Source organism: Syngnathus typhle, linkage group LG13 (genome assembly GCF_033458585.1).
Source record: "Syngnathus typhle isolate RoL2023-S1 ecotype Sweden linkage group LG13, RoL_Styp_1.0, whole genome shotgun sequence".
In the NCBI taxonomy this organism is placed as follows: Eukaryota; Metazoa; Chordata; class Actinopteri; order Syngnathiformes; family Syngnathidae; genus Syngnathus; species Syngnathus typhle.
The window spans coordinates 5743034-5764539 of NC_083750.1; the positions used below are offsets into that span (position 1 = coordinate 5743034).

Sequence of the window (21506 nt, forward strand, 5' to 3'; positions counted from 1 at the left end):
TAATTTACAAAGGTTAAAAGCTAAATGCTACTTGTTTCCAGTCTATAAATGTGCTAAATTTCTGTGTTGTGTATCTTTTGCTCTTTTAGACTTGTTCAGACAAAACTTCAAATTTAAACTTGCATTTGTGGGATATATACACAATCAGAATGAGAGATGGATGCACAGGCAGTTGGAGGATGGACAGACGGATGGATGGATGGATGGATGGGCAAAATGATTGTGGTAAATAAGACACTTGATGTTACAGGAACCATTAAACGAAGCCTTTGATAATTTTGCCTCCCTTTAATCCCTTTAAAATCAAGGCAAGAAAGGCACAGACGTTTTGCAAAAGCCAGAAAAAAATGACTGGGTTCTCCAGGAAATTGGCATACGCAAAGTATCTTTATAAACTCCAAGAAAAGCCACATTCTTCAATGAGACATCTATGAACTCTTAACTAGGTACCGTATGTGATCAAATTTAACAGGCAATCAGTTCTGCTGTTCAAGGGTAGAACATTTTTAAATCTAAAATAATCAATATGACCATTCATGCACAGCTAAATTTATTGTAAATATGCTGGAGCTGCTGTGAACCCTTAACTTAACTTAAATTCAAGTCAAATCAAACAGAAGGTTAAAGCCACCATCGGAAAATGCTCTACTTCGTAATAGAAAGTAGGAATAGTAAGAAGTAAACAATGACTAAGTGCAGCTAACTTCATCTGATAGACTGAAGGTTGCATAACTGATGTATCTACATGACAATTAATTTAAATGTAGAAAATGAAAAAGATTTCCATTGAGCAACTTTGAATGTCGACATGGCTACAATAAGCCAGAGTTTACTTTATTTCTGTTGGCTCTTGATTTTGAAAAGGTTTAACTTAATTTCTCAAGGTTCATTTAAAAAAATTGGGAAATCAATAGAATATTACCTTGAAGTTACTATTATTGTTTCCTTGTAAACAATGAAGTCAGAAGTTGGTAAAACCTTTTTAATGAGCAAAGGCAACAGTAGACGATGAGTGCATACAATTTGAAACCTCCCAACCAGGGACAGCTCCAGGATTTGTTTTCTCTCCTTAGGCTAACGGGGGGCTTGACTTATACATAGGGGGGGGCTTAGAAAATCTTAAATAAATGTATTTCAGAATTTCAAATAAAATGCTGGCGGTTCTTAACAGGGCTGCAGGCCCGCCAAGTGCAGCGCCACATCCCTGCCTCCAACCCACACTTTTAAATGATTCATATACAATTTGGAAGAACAAGTAGTTGTTGCACGTATGGCATGGAATCTACCTTCAGAGCATAGCATTTAAATTTGAAGAGAATCTGGTATCACATGAATTATCGCCAAACCCTTGATGAACTGCAGGATGACGGGCGAAAAATGCCCATGTATGTTCGGATGGTCGACATATATGCAGCCCAATTGTAGGCACACTAAAATGGATGAATCCCTTATAAAAGAAATGTACTTTTCAACACAACAAACCTCATTATCTTATTGGCACGTCAATGCGTAAAGCAGAAAATCTGCTTATGTACAAACAAATAATTTAGGTCAGTCTGCTAAAGATATTCCCTTTTTTTCTTTTTCAAATTAGCTATGATCATGCGTGTCGCTAAAAATATCAAAAGTCATTGAATGCAAATAAATGTGCAGTGAGTATAATAACACAATAAAAATAAATGTGTCATTTCCAGAGGGACTTAAATAATACATTAAACTAAACTAAATAAATAATTGAATAACTTCCTCTTATATGACTCAAAGTCAAAAGTAATAACTGAACAATTGGCTCTGCTACTGTTCTTCAGTTCTAATGACCTCATCTGTTATTTTATTCCACGGAGAGCACGTCGGAACTGATCACAAATGCTCACTTAAATTAAATTCAAGTCCGTCTGAAGTACTAATTATTTCAATAAGTAGTCGAGCATGTCAAGAAATCAGACACATTTAGACAATTGTCCTAACACCGTAAGTCCAGTCGACCGCTGAGAGGAAGGACATGAACACTGCAGTATTAACTGATGAAGGAATTTGAATCATGTTTACAGTCAGCAGGGTAGCTAGATAAATTGCATGTCGATTTTTGGTGGCAAATTACTTTAATGAACTGACGTCTTTGAAATGATTATTCACATATTTCAAGTTCTAAACAAATTTTCCAATTCTAAACAATGCTCACAATTGCAAATCATTTGCACAGGACCGATCGGAGGAATACATTTAAAAAATGATATTCTTAATCTTTAATCAATGAAATTGGTTCGTGAAAGACCTTCCTATTTGAGAACCTGTGTATAATAACTTAATCTTTTAAACTTCCATATTGCTGCTCCTGACAAGAGAAATCCTGAAACGAACGAGTAAATAATGTTTAAACACACATTTGAAATATTCGGAAAACAAGAATTAGATCATTTTCTAGGTATTGACCTGCTATAGTGCATTGAGCTCATCTGATTTTTTCAAACTATAATTGGTAGGCATGTACACCTAGTGGGACTGCACTTAGGTTTGATATAAGAAGAATGCAAACGGAGAAATGAAAACGACAAGAGCAATGTTCGGACGGCCCTGTTTGACATGACTGGGGCCAGAGAGAGCCTGACCCACTCTCCGCGGGAGTTCTATAGCAGTCATGCCAATAATTACTGGCCACTGTGGATGCCACACTTCTCTCTCCCGATGAATGCAATGAGACATGTAATAACCCGTTTAAAACGTGTTGAATCACTGGATTTTAGTATTTCAACCTTTTGCCTACTTTGAGCATCAGTGAGCTATTTGAATTGTTTGCGCATTTAAAGTAAATGCGGAACGACAGTTGATCCCGTCTGTCGACAATTTGGGGTTTAGCGAACACGTAAACATACGTTTTGGTGGTGCTTCCATAAAAACATTCTTTAATTGTTTAATTAAAAAAAAAAAGTGAGGCTGGTACGGGTGCCTCAAAGCGTGTGTGCAAGTGTGAGTATTCGTCCACAGATCTTTGGCAAGCTGACTCTGTCGACAGTAGCGATCGGAAACAGGAGACAAGCACTTGGCTCAGAGTGTCACAAGACAGCATGGTGAGGTCCGCACACACGCACACACACTTTTTGTTTTAACCGGCATAGCATAAATAACCTGTTTATGTTTAGCAGAGCAGACAATTTAATTGTTTCAAAGTCTTTCAAAGTCAGCTAAAGAAAAAAAGGGCGTCTGTGCCAACGTGTTTGATTATAGTGGCTTGTGGCTGGGGTGGGCACTTGGGGGCATAAATATCTTCCTTTTCTGGACCCTTCTACTTTTCTACTCTGTCACTCTCATTCACACACACACGGTGGTACGGCCCACTTCCTTACCAGTCCCATCTCTCACAGTGCAAGCCCGGACTTCCCACTGCAATTACTTATAAAAACTTTTCAGGGCCGCCACACGTGGTCAGGTTTTTAAAGAGCTGCGTCCCCCTCCTTACGTGGTGCGGGGGTATTGAGTCGTCACAGACCCCCTGAATGATCACCGAAAAATAAGGCGGCGTAGACAATAGCTCGTCTTGATGAATTCAATTCTTTCAGGAGCCTGTACCGTTGTCCAGGCAGCTCCGGGAAAAAACAATCGTTTCTTTGATAGTCTAAGAAACGCGCTCAACTTGGTCGCTCCTATAAACTTCCTTTAACCACTTTCAAATTAGGATCTAGACACCTCTGAGCGGAACTGTGCTTTGTAGAAGTTAGACCTCTCGTGCTCTATCCCAGTGCCGAGAGTAAAAATGACGTAAGTCGGAATAAGTTAAAACGAAAAGAATGAAACATCTGGAACTGACCTGATCTGCAGTGGAAGCAGCAATGGTGTTCGATTCAGACATGATGTGATGCTGTGATCCAGTGGTGCTACTCAGCTGGACCCTGTAGGTTCCGTCATTCACACCTTGCCTTTCAGGTCCTCCGCAAATGAGAGGGCAGAAAACACAGTATTTGCTCCCTTTTGCTCTGCCTTGATTAATGCTGAATTACTTTCACCTCATTTCATCGGATGGAGCTCAGCTTCCTCTCCGCCTCTCTCACTCATTCGGCATGGTAGCCCACTCTCTCACCCTATCCGCCCTCCCTCCTTCTGTGATCCCAGTTCTCCCTCCCCTCGCCCTCTTAGTTTTTACTCACCCCACTTTCTCTTGCTCTCTCTCGCTCGCTCGTTGATTTACTTTCTCTTTTTTGACCCCTTTTTTCAGTTGTATTTCACCGTTTCAGGAATATGCACCCGCCCTCCGCTCTGCCACATCCACCTCCTGCTTTTTTCCTTCCTCCGCCCACCTTGCGCAAAAAAGACACAGGAAACATCCACAGTCTTTCTCCGCTACTTCCCCAATGAATGGCCTGTTGTCACTCCAGCACCTTGGCAGAATACATAAGCAGGAGGGGAGGAAGGATGGAGGAATCGGTGTGGTTTGTGTGTTGTGTTGAACTTGTACACTGATTGGCAGAATAAAGTTGGGTCTAGAGAACATATGGGCTGCAGCCAAGCACTTTTTTTTTTTCCTCTCAGCAGATTAAAGTTAAGAAACAAAGAAGTGACGTCAGACGCGTCTGCCCCCCTTCAAGCTCTTTCTCTCTGTTTCTCTTATTTCTTCCACTTGTTTTCAGAGGCAGCTGCTGCAGCTCTGAAGACCACCAACAACCTCTCTTTCAGTGGCACTTGACTCTTCCAAATCCTCGTCTGTCTCTACAACCTGACATTGCCAATGCCCCCCCGCCCCACCACCAGACACCCCCGCACACCAAACACACACATACAGCCTCCGTCGTACCATACTGAGAGCAGGGCCCTCCTACTTGGTCTGTTTTGTCTCACATATTGTGCTATTTTGTTACCATATGGCTAATGTCACCTTTCAAACAGAGGAAGGCAAATCGAAAAAAAAGTTGGCAAAATTAATTTGCAATTCCGGTGTGAACAAACGCATGAGCTAGGATCCGAAACAAAAAGATGTCTTCCAAATTATCCAGTGACATAGCCCAAGTGATGTCAAAAGTTAGCAAGTCACTGGCAAATGGTCTTAGGTGTTTAGAAGCACTGGACAATGGCCATTGGAGTTTGAAACCATGGCAGGCTATTCATTTGTGTCCAATTTGAAGACTCAAAATTACATAATGGGATCATTGACATTGTCCAATGTGCTGAGATAAAAAATAAAATAAAAGTCACCACAACAACTGCGTCTAGGCAAGTGCAGCTAGCGGCCTGACACATTTACCAAACGACGGTTTAAAATGAATAAATCAAGAAATGTTTTTGTAATGAGAAAGTCAAACCTCCATTTTTAAAGTCAGGTCAATAAATATTGGGAGATTATCACAAACCTTTTCATTTTCTAGAAATGTCTTTGAAAATTCAACATTCACCAATTTCAAGATATCTTTCAAAATTCATCTCACCTATCATCAAGTTAACCTTCTTTTTAATTCTTTTTATTCTATTGCTTTCTAAAAAGCACTGTTTAAATATCCAAAGAAGCATCATATGAAAAATGACGTCGTCAAAACGTGAAAAACAGAAACATGGCCTAAGCTTTAATATTTTTCATATTACAGTGAGTGAATGTTTAGCCAAGCTTTCGTAAACAAACCAAGAGTCAGTCCACACTTGAGAAACAAACACGTGGCCTAAGCTATTAGTTACCACATTCCACTAAGTTAATGTTTAGGCAAACTTTCATAAACAAACCCAAAAATCGTACGAAGGATGAAAAAGGTGTCGTATTAACAGTTACGTACTTCCTATGAACTGGATGTTCTTAAACACTTGACTGAACACAATAAAAACAAAGATGATGAAAGTACAAGTGACTGTTTTTAAAGAGAGAGTTGAATGTAGCGTTTAAGAATCAAATAAAAACAATGTATGAATCTGATGATTGTCAAGCAAAAAAAAATCCCAAAATACAACTAGACGAGTACATACAAAAACATTTAGTCACTGTTTGTAAAAGGGTAGAACAAAATTAAGGAACCATAAATTCTAAAAGATAGGGCAGTCTACCCCACTGGGTGTTTTGGTGTCATCTATTGAATATATATCTACTTTTCTCCTAAAAACTCAAAACTTCAATGAGGCCAACTTGTAGCGACACTGATTATATCTTCCTCAATCTGTATATATGTCCCTTAAAGCAATTAGGCTAATATTACTTCACCTCTCATTTGCCAAGCATGCCTGTGATGAGACCGCTATGTATGACAAAGGCCCTTAACTGAACGAAGCATCCGTACGACTGTTCTCCTTTCAAGAGCGGCTCGCATGATAAAATGGAAAGACAGGAGGGCAGAGCAGTCGACAGAATGACACAAGTGAAGGCAGGCTAGCGTTAGAGATGGCTAGAGTCGTAAGGACACAAATTTGCAGGGTTGAGGTTCAGAACAGGACACAGAGTCATTGAGGGGAATGATAGAACTCAAAAGGCTAACAATAGCCTTTGTTGAACGTAACAAAAGGGACACAATATGTTAAAGTGACACTGGAAACTGACTGAAAATCTGCATTTCTTGTTTCTGTTTGCCAAGCTTCCTGACAAAGAAGGGCAGGGGAGGTCAAAGAAATGACGTTCAATGCCGTGAGGATTTAAAAAGAAGCAAATGAGAAAATGCAGACTTTGATTTTGGATTCATGCTGGGTTCAACTGACATGGTCGCCCACGTAAAAGAGGCATCAGGGGAAAGATGAGATGAAAAAAGTGAACAGGCAGACATTTCCAACGCTTGGTTTAACCTGAAGTTTCCATGATAATTTTTCTACCCATTCCCCGACCCCCACTGCTTTGGCTGGGAGGGCCCCAGCTGTTGGGTCTGTATAAATAGCGTGAGGCTTCGGCCCCGGACCCCCAGGGAGAGCGGGGCTCATCGGAGGGAAAGCAGGGGAACAAATCAGCCTAGAAAAAGCACACGACACACACATTTTGACAAACATATGGGACCATTGCTGGGAATGAAAGCAAGGTACATGTGACTGAAGTTGGACACACGTGGCTGAAGTCAGTCGCGCTCATAATGTGACAAAGGAAGGCAAGGGCAAAAAAGCCATCATATCTGTCTCGCACTCTTCAACTATGGGTAGAAAATGAATTTTTTTCTCTGTGTAATGATTAAAAGTAGAATATATTAAATATATCCATCCATCTATCTTCTGAACCGATTATCCTCAAGAAGATTGCAAATCTCCTGGAACCTACCCAGTCTTTGGGCGGTGCTGGTCACAACCCAATTGCAGGGGTACACAGACAAACAACCATTCGCACTCACGTGGTTATTGACGTGTTTGAAGTGGTCACTCATACTACCATGCATGTTTTTGGAATGTGGGGGGAAACCGGATTACCCGAAGGAAAGCCTTGCAGACACGGGGAGAACATACAAACTCTACACAGGAAGGCCGGAGCCAGGATTGAATCCTGCATCTCAGAACTGTGAGGCGGACATGCTAACCAGTGACCCACCATTACTTATACGATTACACAATTGCTCGATTTATAAAATAGAAGGTGATTAATCAATTAATTTTGACATCTACGTATGAAATATATTAAAGTACATTTCTATTGAAGGAGAGTTTAAAGTGTGTGGTGGGCAAAATGTTCTTAAGACTTATTGCTGCAGTGCAACACACAAAGCTAAAATTTGCAATAAATGTATTCTCCAAAAGCAATAGAACTGAACCCCCCATGATAACATGACAATACACATTGGACTTAGTTTACCTTTGCCTGAAAGTGGGTTACCACTTAGCATGGCCCTCTAGAGAGCCTGCCAGCAGCAACATGGGTGCACTTTCCCATGGGCTTGCTACCTGTCAGAGGAGCCAGGGAGTCAGGTGCAGTGGGACCTGGGTTGGTAGCCTTGGTATTTCAAGGCTGCCCCGAAGCATGTGGAATGTAACTTTCCTGGCAGAGATACCGAGCTGGTGTGCACGGTCAAGAGGTTCTGGCAAGTACATAGTGTACTTGGGGCCTCCTACATGGCTCTAGAACCAGTCCTCTTGAAAGATTAATTCTACTACCCAGTGAGTGGTGCCACACAGGTGTGTGGATACATAAAGGCCCCCGGCCGGCTGGGTGCCATAATGTTAGGGTTTACCCAAATGAAAGAGAATGTAGCATCCCTTCGCCTTTCGGTAAGTTAATGGTTCCTTACTGTTGTCAGTGCCTATGTGCAAACAGAATACCAAACCATTTCTGAATCTTTGATGGGGTTGCTAAAGACCACTCCCTCGTTCTGCTTTAGGAACTTGAATTCTCACATGGGCAAAGACAATACAACCTGGAATGGCAAGACTGGGATTGTAAGTGGTTTGAATTTAAGGACCCCAACATCATCTTGACATACGGGTGTGATGTCCTTGGACAAGACATCAATACTTTGAACTGCTCTCTGAGTGCTTAATTAGCCCACTGCTGGAAGGAAATCTTAGATATTTGTTTTCCTTATCTGATTAAAATGCCCAAGGCAGAAAGGAAATGTCTTTACCCTCACAGTTACTTCTGACCCTGACGGCAACTTGTGTTTGCTTTCCGTCCTTAACTGGTCAATCAGGTGGGTGAGATCAGATACACAAATCATGTTGGACTTTTCAACCCCCAAATGACCGCACAGCACTTTCTCTCTTCATTCACATCTGTTTGTTTCGCCCCAGAGGCAGTCAACACAGTTGTTGAGCACTGCTGTTAACTGAACTGGCTGACAACTCAATATGTCTGTTGCATAATCACAAATTGGAAGGAAGATATAGCAACTGTCGAATTATACCTGCAGTGAGTGTACACTAAACACACATGCAGTACACTTGCAAAATATACTCTATATCTTACTTTTATTTCTGTATTGGTATGCAAAAAAACTATGTTTTATATCCTCTGACAGATTGTAGCGATACCGTTTATTAAGTTGCGTCCAACTTAGCTTGTGGAACAGTCACAAAAATGTGTTGGAATCTGAAAAAGGGCTTGTGTGTGTTGTTGTGCACTTGATGTGGGTATTTTATCTGTCCGTGTGCATTGTGACCCTGGGGAGGTTTAAAGCTGTGGGTTTCGCTATTTCTTTTCTTTTTCCTTCCACTTCACAGCCTACAGCACACATTAGCCACGGTGCCCCTGGGATACACTGCATGCCCGTGCACACACATACACTAAACACACACACACACATACACACAAAAGTGCACGAGAATTGTGCAATTACAGCCTTATAAAAAATCATCTGGAAAAAGAGGGCAGCCGTGAGTCATTTTGGTAAAAATGTGGCCTGTGACCAAATGACTTTGTGTTTAACTCCACCAACCGGCGTATTTAGTCAGGCTCAGGTGTCCTTAAGCAAATCACATAATTTCCCCTGGAAAACGGCTCACTGTTCCACTGTAAGTAGGATTACTTTCTTTACAACTATAGTAAAATGTGGACACCAATGTGTGATGCTCATGGCAATACACTTTTATATAGTGAAAAGATCTTATTATTATTATTATTATTATTATTATTATTATTATTATTATTATTATTATTATTATTATTATTATTATTATTATTATTATTATTATTATAGTAGTAGTATTGACTATATACTATAGTGCTATTTTCTTTGTGACTTATTCTTGAGGGTCACCAGTCAAATCATTTAAACTCACACAGCCAACAAGTTACCGGTAGAGTCTGCAAATAAATGTATTTTGCAATCAAACACAAGTATAAGGAGAAGTATAAGGACATGCAATCAGCCAAGATTTCCTATTTAGTTGTTGTCATTGAATTAGCATTTTCATGCCCTTTTTTCCTGGGCGATGAAAAAATGACATGAGGGTCTTTCAAGCCAGGTGTGCTATATATTTCGTCTAACTTTCAGTTCTGCAGAAAATTATCAAAAAAAACCTTCAGTTTAATCCTCTTTCTCCCTTACTCACACATCCCTATACATCTAAAGAGGAAAAAACAACATGGAAATAAGTAACCAGTGAGTAACAAAAGAAAAAACAACGTGACATGTACCCATCCCATAAAGGCTTGTGCCAGTGTGCCATCTGCTCATCTGTTCAGTGGAAGTGGTGGCTTCCAGAGCAGTCAAAGACACCAGTGTAGGAAGATTGACGGTGTGCGTCTCCCTTCGAAACAGGAATTAAGTTTGGGCCAAAAGAAAAACGGCAGGACTCTACTAGCCAAGCAGGAAGCGAGTGCCTTGTGTGTTAACAAGATTTACAGCGATGGGTCCATCCACCAAACATTTGTAACAGCATAAATTAATTCAGCCAGGGTGGAATAAGGTACTACCTAGAACAAGACTATCTAACTACTACCAAATAAAAGTAAATTAATCACTTAGTAAATTATTTTTTTACATAATAAATGCAGTAAATAATGTTGATGTACACAATATGTGAAAAGACAAATGAGAAAGGGGAAACAGAGAGAAGAGTGGAAATCAAGACAATCAATGCCGTGCCAGTTGGTGACAGGAGGGTAGGCACACACGCACATGCACACGCACACACACACACACACACACACACACACACACACAACAGTCAGACACGCTGACCTTTGATAAGGCATTTACTTAGGGAAATTCAATGATTAACATATTTACCCCCCCCCCCCCATGCACACGCACACACACACAATAAACAATACCTAAAAGTAAACTTTTATTTTTTTTTATGTCTCAACTATCTTCATCTCAACATATCAGTAGGAATGTACAGGAGATTAGCAGCAAGGAGCACACATTATATTGACACCATATTTCTAACCCCTGTCTAATGGCAGGTACTCAACTCTGGTGTAGACAAAAACATTTCTAAATTAGAATTATTAGGACCAAAGAATTGGTACAGAGGGGGCTTTTCTTATACAGATTTACATTACAAACAAAAATATATTGTTTTTAATCATCTTTCATTATTTGTTGTACTATTTTATAGCTTTTTGTGATTGGGTTCGTACTGCTGTTTGTAAGTACTGCTCAGTTTATCTTTGCTGAGTGGATTCAGCTCAGTTAATTCTAATCATTTGTGTTTATGTACTGATTTAATTACAGTTATCACCTGTGGAAATATGTTAGTGGAAATTACTCTCACATCGATTTCTAGAAGGTTACTGGATTTTCAGCACTTTATAACTAAACCAGAGATTGTGGTTCAATCGTCCGCTCCCACTCTCAAAAGACTCTGAAAGCAGAAACCTTATCTTCGGGTCTCCAAGTACTTCTTAATATTTACAACTGAGAGAGAGCGAAGCAAGCAGGAGAGAATGATAACATTCTCACGTGAAGTTAAAAAAAAGTATGTATGTCTTTGAGGTTGTGGAGACAGAAATGATGGAATGGAATAAACAAAATGCCATTCTGTAAAGAAGCTGCTTCAGACGAATGAGAATGTCAGAAGAGTCTTGAGGTGTGGGTTTGTAGTTATTTTTTTTGTTAAGATGCACTGGAGGACTAAACGGGAAAGAATCGAGAAGCAAGCAGTACCTCAAGTCTATATTTAAAGAGTCAACAGATGCACTGGCCTTTCACTAACACCTGGCCAGATTAATGATCAGAAGCAAAAAAAAAAAAAAAAATCCCCAAAATCTGATTTCTTTAAATGGAATAAATTAATTATCATGAGATGTGTACTTTTCAATTATCCTAGAAGTTTTCAACCACTGGGGAAAAAACACACACACCTTTTAAAATCCTTAAAATGATGGGATTTGCTGGGTGCTTTTTAAAGTGTGAATGAATATGATTACTGAACTTACCAGGATCCCTGCAACCTGCTTGTCTTCCATCCTTCAGGACCTTGTGGCCAAAGATCCCTGCCTCTCTGATGCTCCCGCCCTCACTCGGGTGGACCTGTCTGCCCCTCACTATCAAGAGTTTGGAGTTTTTTCTGAGGTGGCGTTCGTTCGAGTGTCTTCACCCTGTAGCGTCACTCTCTCAGTCGATGTCCCTCCACTGGCTCTTCAAGTGTTGTTTGGGAATGTCGCTGGAGTGGCGTCGCCGCTTTGTGTTAATTCTGCCCTAATCCAGAAACTTTTCTATGCTGTGAAAAGAGCATGTGACAGGCAGAGAGGGAAAGGGTGAGTTGAGACGCGAGGGTTGGGGGGGCAGATGGTGGAGTGGTTGAAAAGACTGAGCCAACACTTTCCAAACACATGACCCAAGTTCATTTTTTGTGACCACAAAAAAAGTTGCAAACTTGACCAAATGGTGTGAACACTGTTCTGTAAGAAAGAATGCAGTCAACGAATTTACAAACCTTTAAATGGATTTGCATTTCGTAGCAAAGCAGCCGCAATAACAAAGTGGCCTTTTGTGCGATGAGATTAACTGTTGGGGGAAACGTTTGGACTTGCCGCCGACTGCTGCTGTATATAAAATGAATTGGAATGGAACGCAACATCCCCCACGACTAACCAGCAATAAGGATTTAAAATGACACTGACAATGAGCATCGTCATTTAGTGGGTCCTTTTACTCCCTTTGACATGTCTAGAATAATCTAATTAACTTCTTAAAGGGATCAAATGGTCTGGACACATAATAAATCAATCAATCAATCAATCATTCATTCAATCAATCAATCATCTGTCTGTGTATGTATGTATGTATGTGTATATATATATATATATACAATATATAATCTATACAATATATATACAATATATAATCTATATATATATACAATATATTTTATATATATATATATATATATATATATATATATATATATATATATATACACATATGAGTGTAAAGTATATATAAATATACATATATATATATATATATATATAATATATAAACTTGTAATATATAATTTACAAGTTTCTTTTTTTTTTAACAGACTAAATGATGTACAGCCACCATTCTGTCTTACAACATGTAAATCAAGCAAAATATACACCAGACCTAACCCAATTTACATGCCACACTACACAGTGATAAAAGAGACAAATCCAAGAAAAAAGTGAAAAGACTAAATCTTACCATCCAATGTTGTAATATTTGAAGAAGGAAGACAATGATAGAAAATAACAAGTTAAGCATCAGCAACTGACTGGTGTGTAGTCTGACACAGAACAAGTCAAAAGTGGTGGCTCCATGCAACTGGTCGACTCCACTAATATGTATGTACACAAAGCATGTGTGTCCAGTGGACGCAAGTCTATTGGACAATCCCAGGAGGAGTGGCAGTAAGAGATTACACAAAATTTCCACGGACAAATGATGTTTCTTACCTCTGAGAGATTCATGTTGACAAAGATTAACAAAGCGTATTTTTTTCCAAATTTTGATATTTTACTTCTGCCAAAATACAAATGAAATGGTTAACCATTGTGGATGGCTTACCACTGTTAGTTAGGATTTCATTATTTTGGTAAATAATTAGGGTTGCATCTTAAACAGGATACACACATGGTGACTGACACAGAGACGTGAACTTTTAATTCCCTCCCACAATTATGGAGATTGAATAGATCTTCCCCATTGCCTAATAAAAGTGTTCCCTTTGTTGTCGATGTTCATTACGTCACTCAAGTTTCACGGGTGACTGCGCAGCACTCTTCATAAAGTGTCGCATTACCAAAGTGTTTTGGGCTGTCAGCAACATTTAAGAAAAAAAAAAATATAGCCATGCATAGCAAACTCAGACATGACTTTGCCTTACTGACTTTGATTGACTTGGATTTGCTGCCATGTATTTCTCTCTGTTTACTTTCACTCCGGTGAGTCCGTTTATGCTTCCGCAATGTAGACAGTGCTTGCACCTGTCCTACATTGTATTTTAAGAGAGTCGCCATCATTGTTGGCAGTGCTCACTCCCACAACGGCGCAAATGCCGGTTACTAACTGTGTGCGTCTACGAAAGCCCTTGTGCAGTTATTTCGTGCTTTGTGATGGGATCAAAGTAGAGTCTTGATTGTCAGTTAGCATTGCAGTTTCAGTCAGAACTTTTAAATAATTGTAAATAATCGTGCAAACATGCCTTTATCTTGTGTGATCTCTGCTTCTGTCCTCCTCATTCTTCTCTTTTTAGCACCATTGCGATAAGTCCACTTTTGGAACACGAGTTCATCTGATTTGATTGAACTTGAGCCAGCGTCTGAAAGCAGAGAGACACAGTTGTCATGATCAAATTATAGTGTGATCATGAAATCAGGGTTATCTTGACTTAATACAACCGTGATGAGTTTGTCACCTGTTTTCTTTCTTTAGTACCGTATTTTTCAGACTAAAAGTCGCTCAGGAATATAGGTCTGTCTCATTAGCCATAAAATGCACAATAATGTGGAAAAAAAACATATAAGTCGTTCCAGAGTATAAGTCGCATTTTGGGGGAAATTTATTTGACAAAATCCAACACCAAGAACAGACATGAACGAGCAACAACAGGCTAAACGATAGGTATGCTAGCGTGACATAAACACAAACGAAGAGCTGAGAACGGGCCTGACGTAACATTCAGAGTTATTGAAAAAAACTTACATAAATAACACGTTTATAAAACCATCTGTGTCACTCGAATTCATTAAATCCATCGATCGTCCTTTATGTCAACAATGGGTGCGCGAAGTTGACGGCGCTTGCACTTCAAAACATTCCACCGGCCCATATAACGATATATAAATTATATATCAAATAACTATTATATAAGCAATAATATTATCAAACCATCTGTATCACTCCAAATCATTAAATCCATCGATCAAATTCCTCGTCCTTTGTCAACAACGCCGCGCGTGCGCCCTGACGTCAGCCTCGTCGTTATTCCACAGATCTACTAACTATATATATATTGCAGCGTTAACAAAGCATGTAACGATAAAAACATATACAAGTTGCTACACGAAATAAAATATATCAAATAACTATAACAGAAATAGTTAACCACCACACGGCCCCAAGCACCGACTTCCAGGCGTGTGGCAGCGTGGACTTCCATCCCCGGAGGGGGCACTTCCAGCCACGGAGGTGGAAGAGAGCTCCATAGAATAGGACCGGACGTGCATAAAAGCCATGTCCGACCCCCATCCACCGTCCCCGGACAGCTACCCGGCCAAGCACCGGCCCCCGACTTCCATCCACAGAGGTGAAAGAGAGCTCCGTAGAGTAGGACCGGGCGTGCGTAAAAGCCATCTCCGAGCCCCATCCACCGTCCCCGGACAGCCACCCGGCTGAGCGCCAGCCCTTGACTTCCATCCACGGAGGTGAAAGAGAGCTCCATAGAATAGGACCGGGCGTGCATAAAAGCCATAATAGTTTTTCAAACCTTCTGTGTCACTCCAAATCATTAAATCCTTCAAACTCTTACAAACAAAGCCGCTAATGATGCCGGTAGTAAATGGGGCCCTTCGTCATCTTCGTCATCCCGTGATCGAATCTTTTTCCTTCACGTAAACAACCGCCGCTGCTGACGTTACTTGAAATTCAAATTCCAGTAATCCCTTGCTACATCGCATTTTGTTTATCGCGGTTTCACTTTTTTTTTTTTAATTGATGAAAAAATTCACATATACATAAGTCGCTCCTCAGTATAAGTCGCCCCCCCATCCAAACTATGAAAAAAAAGGCGACTTATAGTCCGAAAAATACGGTATGTTTCAAGTTTTTTTTAAATACCCATGTTTGTAAAACAATGACCTTTACTTTGACCATAATTTACCAATAAATTACCTTTAGTGAACCATGGCTGACAGCACTAATCCATTCTGCAGCTCATGACAAAGTACTTGGTTGTGTTGTTATCTAGGGGCCACAAATGCAACTACCTTAATCCTGAATGTCATACAAAGAGAGTAGTTTTCCAAAGAGGAGTCGTTCTGAACTTTGGACTTTTTTTTCGTCTGAGTCGTTTACTCAGCAATTGCTTTTAATAATACGGTTACAATGCACTTGTTCATATTTTGTCAGCCAATGGCCTTTCGACATGTGTGCCGGTGCCTCAGTCCTTTTTTTAAATGAACAAGTAGGCAACCTTCTGAGTGGATAATGATATAATGGGGGGTGGGGAATATATCTGGTTAGGGTTGGGCTTATCTATTACCATCCATACATGTGCAACTTTTGTTGACATACCCTACTTTGACCACCCAGTTCAGCAACCTCATTGAAACACTTGTGTTTTTAATAATAACATTGCTAACATCAATGTTTAATTTGAAGGCAACTGTCATTCTCGAGAAGTTTAACTAATATTTATTATCAATGTGACTCGTTTGTTGTCTAACATTCCTGACAAAAATCACTATTTGTTTTTAATAATAGCATTGCTAGAGTCAATGTTTAATTTGAAGGCAACTGTCATTCTGGAGAAGTTTAACTAATATTTATTATCAATATGGCTTGTTGTCTAACATTCCTGACAAAAATCACTATTTGTTTTTAATAAAAGCATTGCTAAAGTCAATGTTTAATTTGAAGGCAACTGTCATTCTGGAGAAGTTCAACTAATATTTATTATCAATATGACTCGTTTGTTGTCAAACATTCAGTTAGGTCCGATTCCTCAAGTATCAATTTTGTACACTAATAAAATACATTCACTCAGTTTCCACAAAATACAAAAGGGCCATACAATATGACAATATGAGCACCACAATTTAAGCCACTGTAACAATTTGGATCACCATGTGAGTTTCTCAGCATATGTGTGTGTGTATATGTATATATATATATATATATATATATATATATATATATATATATATATATATATATATATATATATATATATATATATATATATATATATATATATATATATATACACACATACACACATATGAGTGTAAAGTCAAAAACTGTTATCTTACGGTTATGATGGTTCCTCCACAAATTGTTATTTTACAGTTATAATGGTTGCTCCACATCTTATGTCCGTATGTATATCCGCCAAATTTGTTAAAAGTTGCATCATCTTGACTACCCTTCCCATTCTCGACCAGTCGGGTCAACGACTCTCAGGGCCCTCCCTTTACAACTCTGTTATCCACTGAAGTGGCATGCTGCATGTTTAGCGCACGCTTATTACACGCACTGCACCCACTTGCGCACGCGCACGGACGGACGTTGTCAGGGACGCAACTGTCGGATTTGCAGAAGTCTGCTAATTCCCCATGCCAAAAAAGATTTGCTATTATTAAAATAAACTGTAATGTAATTGCATTTTAGGTGCAAGCAAAACTAAATTAAATATATATTACAGCGTCGAATAGCTGACTTTATTGTGCGGCGCTACACGTGTTCGGTGGAAGAATGACTGCAGGCATTATTTATTCTTTTGTTAACATGCAATGGGATGTGTTTTGTGTGCAAACGGCTTTTGTGTTGTATTTCTCGGCGGCAGCGAGCAATCGCATTCAGTCTTTAGAAATTAGAATGTATGGCACATCTTGCGGATACAGATTGCGTCAACCAAATCTTGCAGACAGGTGTGGTAGCCTGGGGCTGATGTGCGTACATGGAAACGTCGCTGCACTGACACATTAGTGATATATATGGATTGTGCGACGGGTGATGGATGCAGAACAATCAATGACATGACTCTGCGAGGCTTTGGCATGCAGATTTGGGATTTTACCTTTTTGGAGCGATCGGGTTACAGAATGTTTGTGTGTGCGGCGATGCTGGAGCGCAGATGGTCAGAAGGTGGGGTGAGAGGACTGGGGAATGAGGTGAAGGCTCCGACCAAACGTATAGTGGTGTTCAAATGTAGGACTACATTACAGTCGTGTCAAAAATCACGGGTTGACTCCTCAAAATTCAAGTGTGCGTATATATATATATAAAAAGTAGTGGCTACAAAATGTAAGTTAATAGCTACAATATGTAGAATATATTATGGGATAAGTGCAAACCTAGTTCCACAAAAGTTGGGACGCTGCGTAAAACTTAAATAAAAACAAAATGCAGAAAGTTTTCCCTCTAACCTTTAATATTTGCGGTTTTATCTGTTTCGAACAAATTAATTACCCAGATCCAAAAATTCATATTTTAGGTTTCAATCAATCAATCAATCAATCAATCAATCAATCAATCAATCAATCAATCAATCAATCAATCAATCAATCAATCAATCAATCCAATTCAATTCAATTTTATTTCGAGCTTAAAAACAGGAAAATATATCAGTACAATATAAAAGGAAAAAAAACCGAGACAAAATGTCCCAAACAAGTCTTAAATAACTTAAACAACAATTAGGACAGCAATTTATCTCTTTTATCTATCCATAATACATATATATATATATATATATATATATATATATACACACACACACAGACACACACACACACACACACACACTACCGTTCAAAGGTTTGGGGTCACAAAATTATTTGGGTGACCCCAAACTTTTGAACGGTAGTGTATATATTTATTTAGATAATTATTTATAGATTATATATATAATCTTCTGTGTAGAAAATCTTATAATATATATGTATACTTATATTCATAGATTATATATAATCTTTTACAAATATAAGGTATAATTTATCATATTTAATTCATAATATTTATTATAATAATATTTCAAAGATCTATAATCAAAGATCTGGAAGATGATTCTAATATAATCTCTTCCTCTGACAGCAAAGAAAGGTGAGCTTCTCTTGTTGCTGTGAACGGTAGAAAAGTAATTGTGTGAATCACCACCAGGTGTCACTGTGACATTTGGAACGTCAGAAACCGGACCCGGAAATGCTTTTAAGAGCACCGAGTTTAAAAAAAGAAACCAAGCAAGCATTTTCTTCCTCGCTGAGTCCAACAACGGAATATTTGTTATTGTACATTTCACATACGTTTGAAGTTCCGCAGGACGGAAACGGACCGCTTCTTTCTGTTGGCAAATCGCCTTAAATTCAGGTAAAACTACTCCTCTGCTGAAGAAAGCGTCACTAAGAACTGACGTGTTTGCTTCATTGTCGCCATAGTTCGCCTCGTTACCCTCTTGAACCGAATCGAGTACATACATTATAGCGCTAATAAGCTCTGCAGGATGTTGAAAAAGAATGTGCAATATGTTATTTTGGTGCATATTGCTTTGTCAAATAATTGTGATATTTGACATGTACCTAAATTACATCTTTATCGTCAAATTAAATACATTTTTCTTGCAGACAAATATGACTATTCTCCTCGACTTACATTATTTAGTATTATTAATGCCCCACTCCTGATTGGACGGTAATGCACATTTAAAGTTGTATCTTTTAGATAGATAGTTAGATTGAAGCATAGAAATCCAAAACGGTACCCAACCAACATGCATTTTCATAACCTTGTGAAGCTGCTTTACTCATTTATATGATTTATTCCACAAACTTTAAAGGATATTTCTCTGCATTTTGCTGTTAGGATGAAAGGTGGGGCCTCCTTCCTCTCGCCTCCCCCATCTCCATCAGTGGCCCCTCTCCCACTCCCCTCCTCCTCTGCAATGACAGTCTGTCCCGAACTTGACCTGTCTGTCATGACCAGCCCGACTCACATGCACCCGAAGCAACAGAAGAACAAACAGAGAAAGCAAAACACAAAGGTGAGTTGTTATAGCCACTAACAGAATTATTTAATGCATGTGACTGATTCACATTGATTTAAAAAAGTCTGTGACGTATGTTTGCGACTAATGACATAACCGTTGCTCTTAACAGGCGTGTTTGAAAGAGCCAGTGGTCGTGAAGGTAATATCAGAGCCACAGATCCAACCCATCAGTGATGCACCGCCTCGACAGCCAACCAACAATAGTGATAATCTCCACGGAAAACAAAATCTAAGGAGTGAGTCACTTTCGTGTTTTATTTATGTGCTATATTCAATCATACTCATTCTTCTGTGGCAAACCCAACTGACTCCATGACCCAGAATGCACCTGGATGCTGACAGTTTGGTCATACTCACACTAGGCCAATGCAAGTCGCCCCTGTCAACATGGCTGCCACACTGATGCATATTTTAGGTTGTTCCGGTCTGCTCTAAAAACTGTTCATGCAAAAATCAAATGACCCGAAAGGTGTAAAAGGTTTTAAGAACCACTGGCCAAGTGTGAGTATTCATGCGTAAATATGGGAAGGGACAACACTTTTCTAAAATTTCTAGTTAAGACCACTTGTCCTCTGATAGCTGGAACGCTGAACCAGAAGACAACTGCAATATCCTATGACCATCCCGACGTTCTTGAGGAGGTGGAGCTCAACACCACCTTGGCTCTAAAGGCAAAGCTCTTGGAGTTGCAGGTATTCTAATTTCTGTGAGCAATATGGAGGGGGGGGGGGTATCAAAGTAGCATTTATTGATCATTTTTCATTTGTTCCCAGGGAGCAGAGTTTAACACCCAGAAAGCTGTTCAGGAGACATTACAGGAGGTGGAGCAAACGAAAAAACAGATCAACAGCAGAGCGACACAAGGTAACCTGTTTTAAGTCCCTGCAAAGTGAGTTTGACACAACGCGAAGAAGTCACTTTTTTCATGCATGTACTCCCCCCACCCCACAGGAACCAACTTCTCTCGGTCTCAGACCCTTTTCACCTCATTGGTCAGCGTGGATGTGCCTGAGAGTCAGCTGATAAGCCAAGCCGTTAAGGACAGGCTGGTTTTGGCTCCAACACCCCGAAGTCTTGACACCAAAGTAACAGAAGGCCCCTCACCCCTCGTCTTTTTGACACCTGACTTGTTCAGAGAGAGGCCCGTCCCCGTGGAGGAGGAGCCAGTCATTACAAACCAAATCCCAGCACCTTTTCCCGCCTCCTCGACGTTTGACCTTTTTAGACGAAGGAGTCGGTGGGAAGCCGCCCCATAGTACAGTAATCCCTTTGCTACTTTGCGCCTCACCTATCGCGGCCTCGCTCTATCGCGGATTTTTTTCTAAACAAATATTGCGGATTGATTTGATGCATTGCGGATTTTTTATTATTTTTTTATGTCTCATACATTCACATCGTTATATGCAGGAATGAAGCACACAAGACAGGCAACAAGACAGGCAAGTGCACCCCTCCACCATCAGCGACATCGGGCGTCACTTGTCTGACCATATGACACCAATGGGAACATGTAGAGCTGTGTCCTTGCAGCTGATTGGCTTAGCAGTCCCAACTACAATTTAGTCTGTCATATCAGACTTGCGCTTCATCGTGAAAGATTTTTTTACTTCTTTAGTGTAAGTGTGTCTAAGACTTTAGTGAAAATGTTTACAAAAGTGTTTTAGTAGTTAGTAAATAAAAATGTCTCTGAAAGTCAGCTTGTTTTTAAAATGTTCACAAAAGTGTTTTCTAAAGTTAGTAAACAAGAATGTTTCTTGACTTTAAAATGTTAGCAAAAATGTTTAAAAATGCAAAAAAAAAGTGTTTAATAAACAATAAAGTGTTTAGAACTACAATATGTCCTACCCAATTTTCAAAGTTTGTTACTTGACTTGTCAGTTGTTATTAAAGGTTGTTTCAGACTATACTTGTGGTCCGGTGTAGTGTGCCACATTTGCGTTCTACTTAGACAAGGATACCTA

The 21506-nt window shown here is 39.5% G+C and overlaps 2 protein-coding genes across 3 annotated transcripts in view; one reads left to right on the forward strand and one right to left on the reverse strand.

The window, feature by feature from the left end:
* Positions 1–13097, reverse strand: part of slc6a9 (solute carrier family 6 member 9) — a 30138-nt gene extending 17041 nt beyond the window's left edge. The window contains exons 1-3 of one of the 2 annotated variants that reach the window (XM_061296021.1): positions 12987–13097; positions 11756–12039; positions 3806–3924 (exon numbers count right to left, since the gene is read on the reverse strand). In XM_061296021.1, the coding sequence (XP_061152005.1) occupies positions 3806–3847 (42 nt within the window). In that variant the 5' untranslated portion in view covers positions 3848–3924; positions 11756–12039; positions 12987–13097. The remainder of the gene's footprint in view (positions 1–3805; positions 3925–11755; positions 12040–12986) is intronic. The other variant, XM_061296022.1, reaches the window with a different exon arrangement.
* Positions 13098–18709: 5612 nt separating this feature from the next.
* ppp1r35 (protein phosphatase 1, regulatory subunit 35) lies at positions 18710–21451 on the forward strand. The gene is made up of 7 exons (XM_061295753.1): positions 18710–18869; positions 19362–19539; positions 19655–19781; positions 20125–20237; positions 20319–20409; positions 20497–20800; positions 20953–21451. Coding segments are annotated over exons 2-7 (813 nt in total). The 5' UTR covers positions 18710–18869; position 19362; the 3' UTR covers positions 20954–21451.
* Positions 21452–21506: the final 55 nt, after the last annotated feature.

Coding starts and splice junctions, on each gene's coding strand:
- ppp1r35 (XM_061295753.1), top strand. CDS start 19,363: ATGAAAGGTGGGGCCTCCTTCCTCTCGCCTCCCCCATCTCCATCAGTG. Junction 19,540..19,654: donor AGAGAAAGCAAAACACAAAG/GTGAGTTGTTAT, acceptor TGCTCTTAACAG/GCGTGTTTGAAAGAGCCAGT. Junction 20,238..20,318: donor CAAAGCTCTTGGAGTTGCAG/GTATTCTAATTT, acceptor ATTTGTTCCCAG/GGAGCAGAGTTTAACACCCA.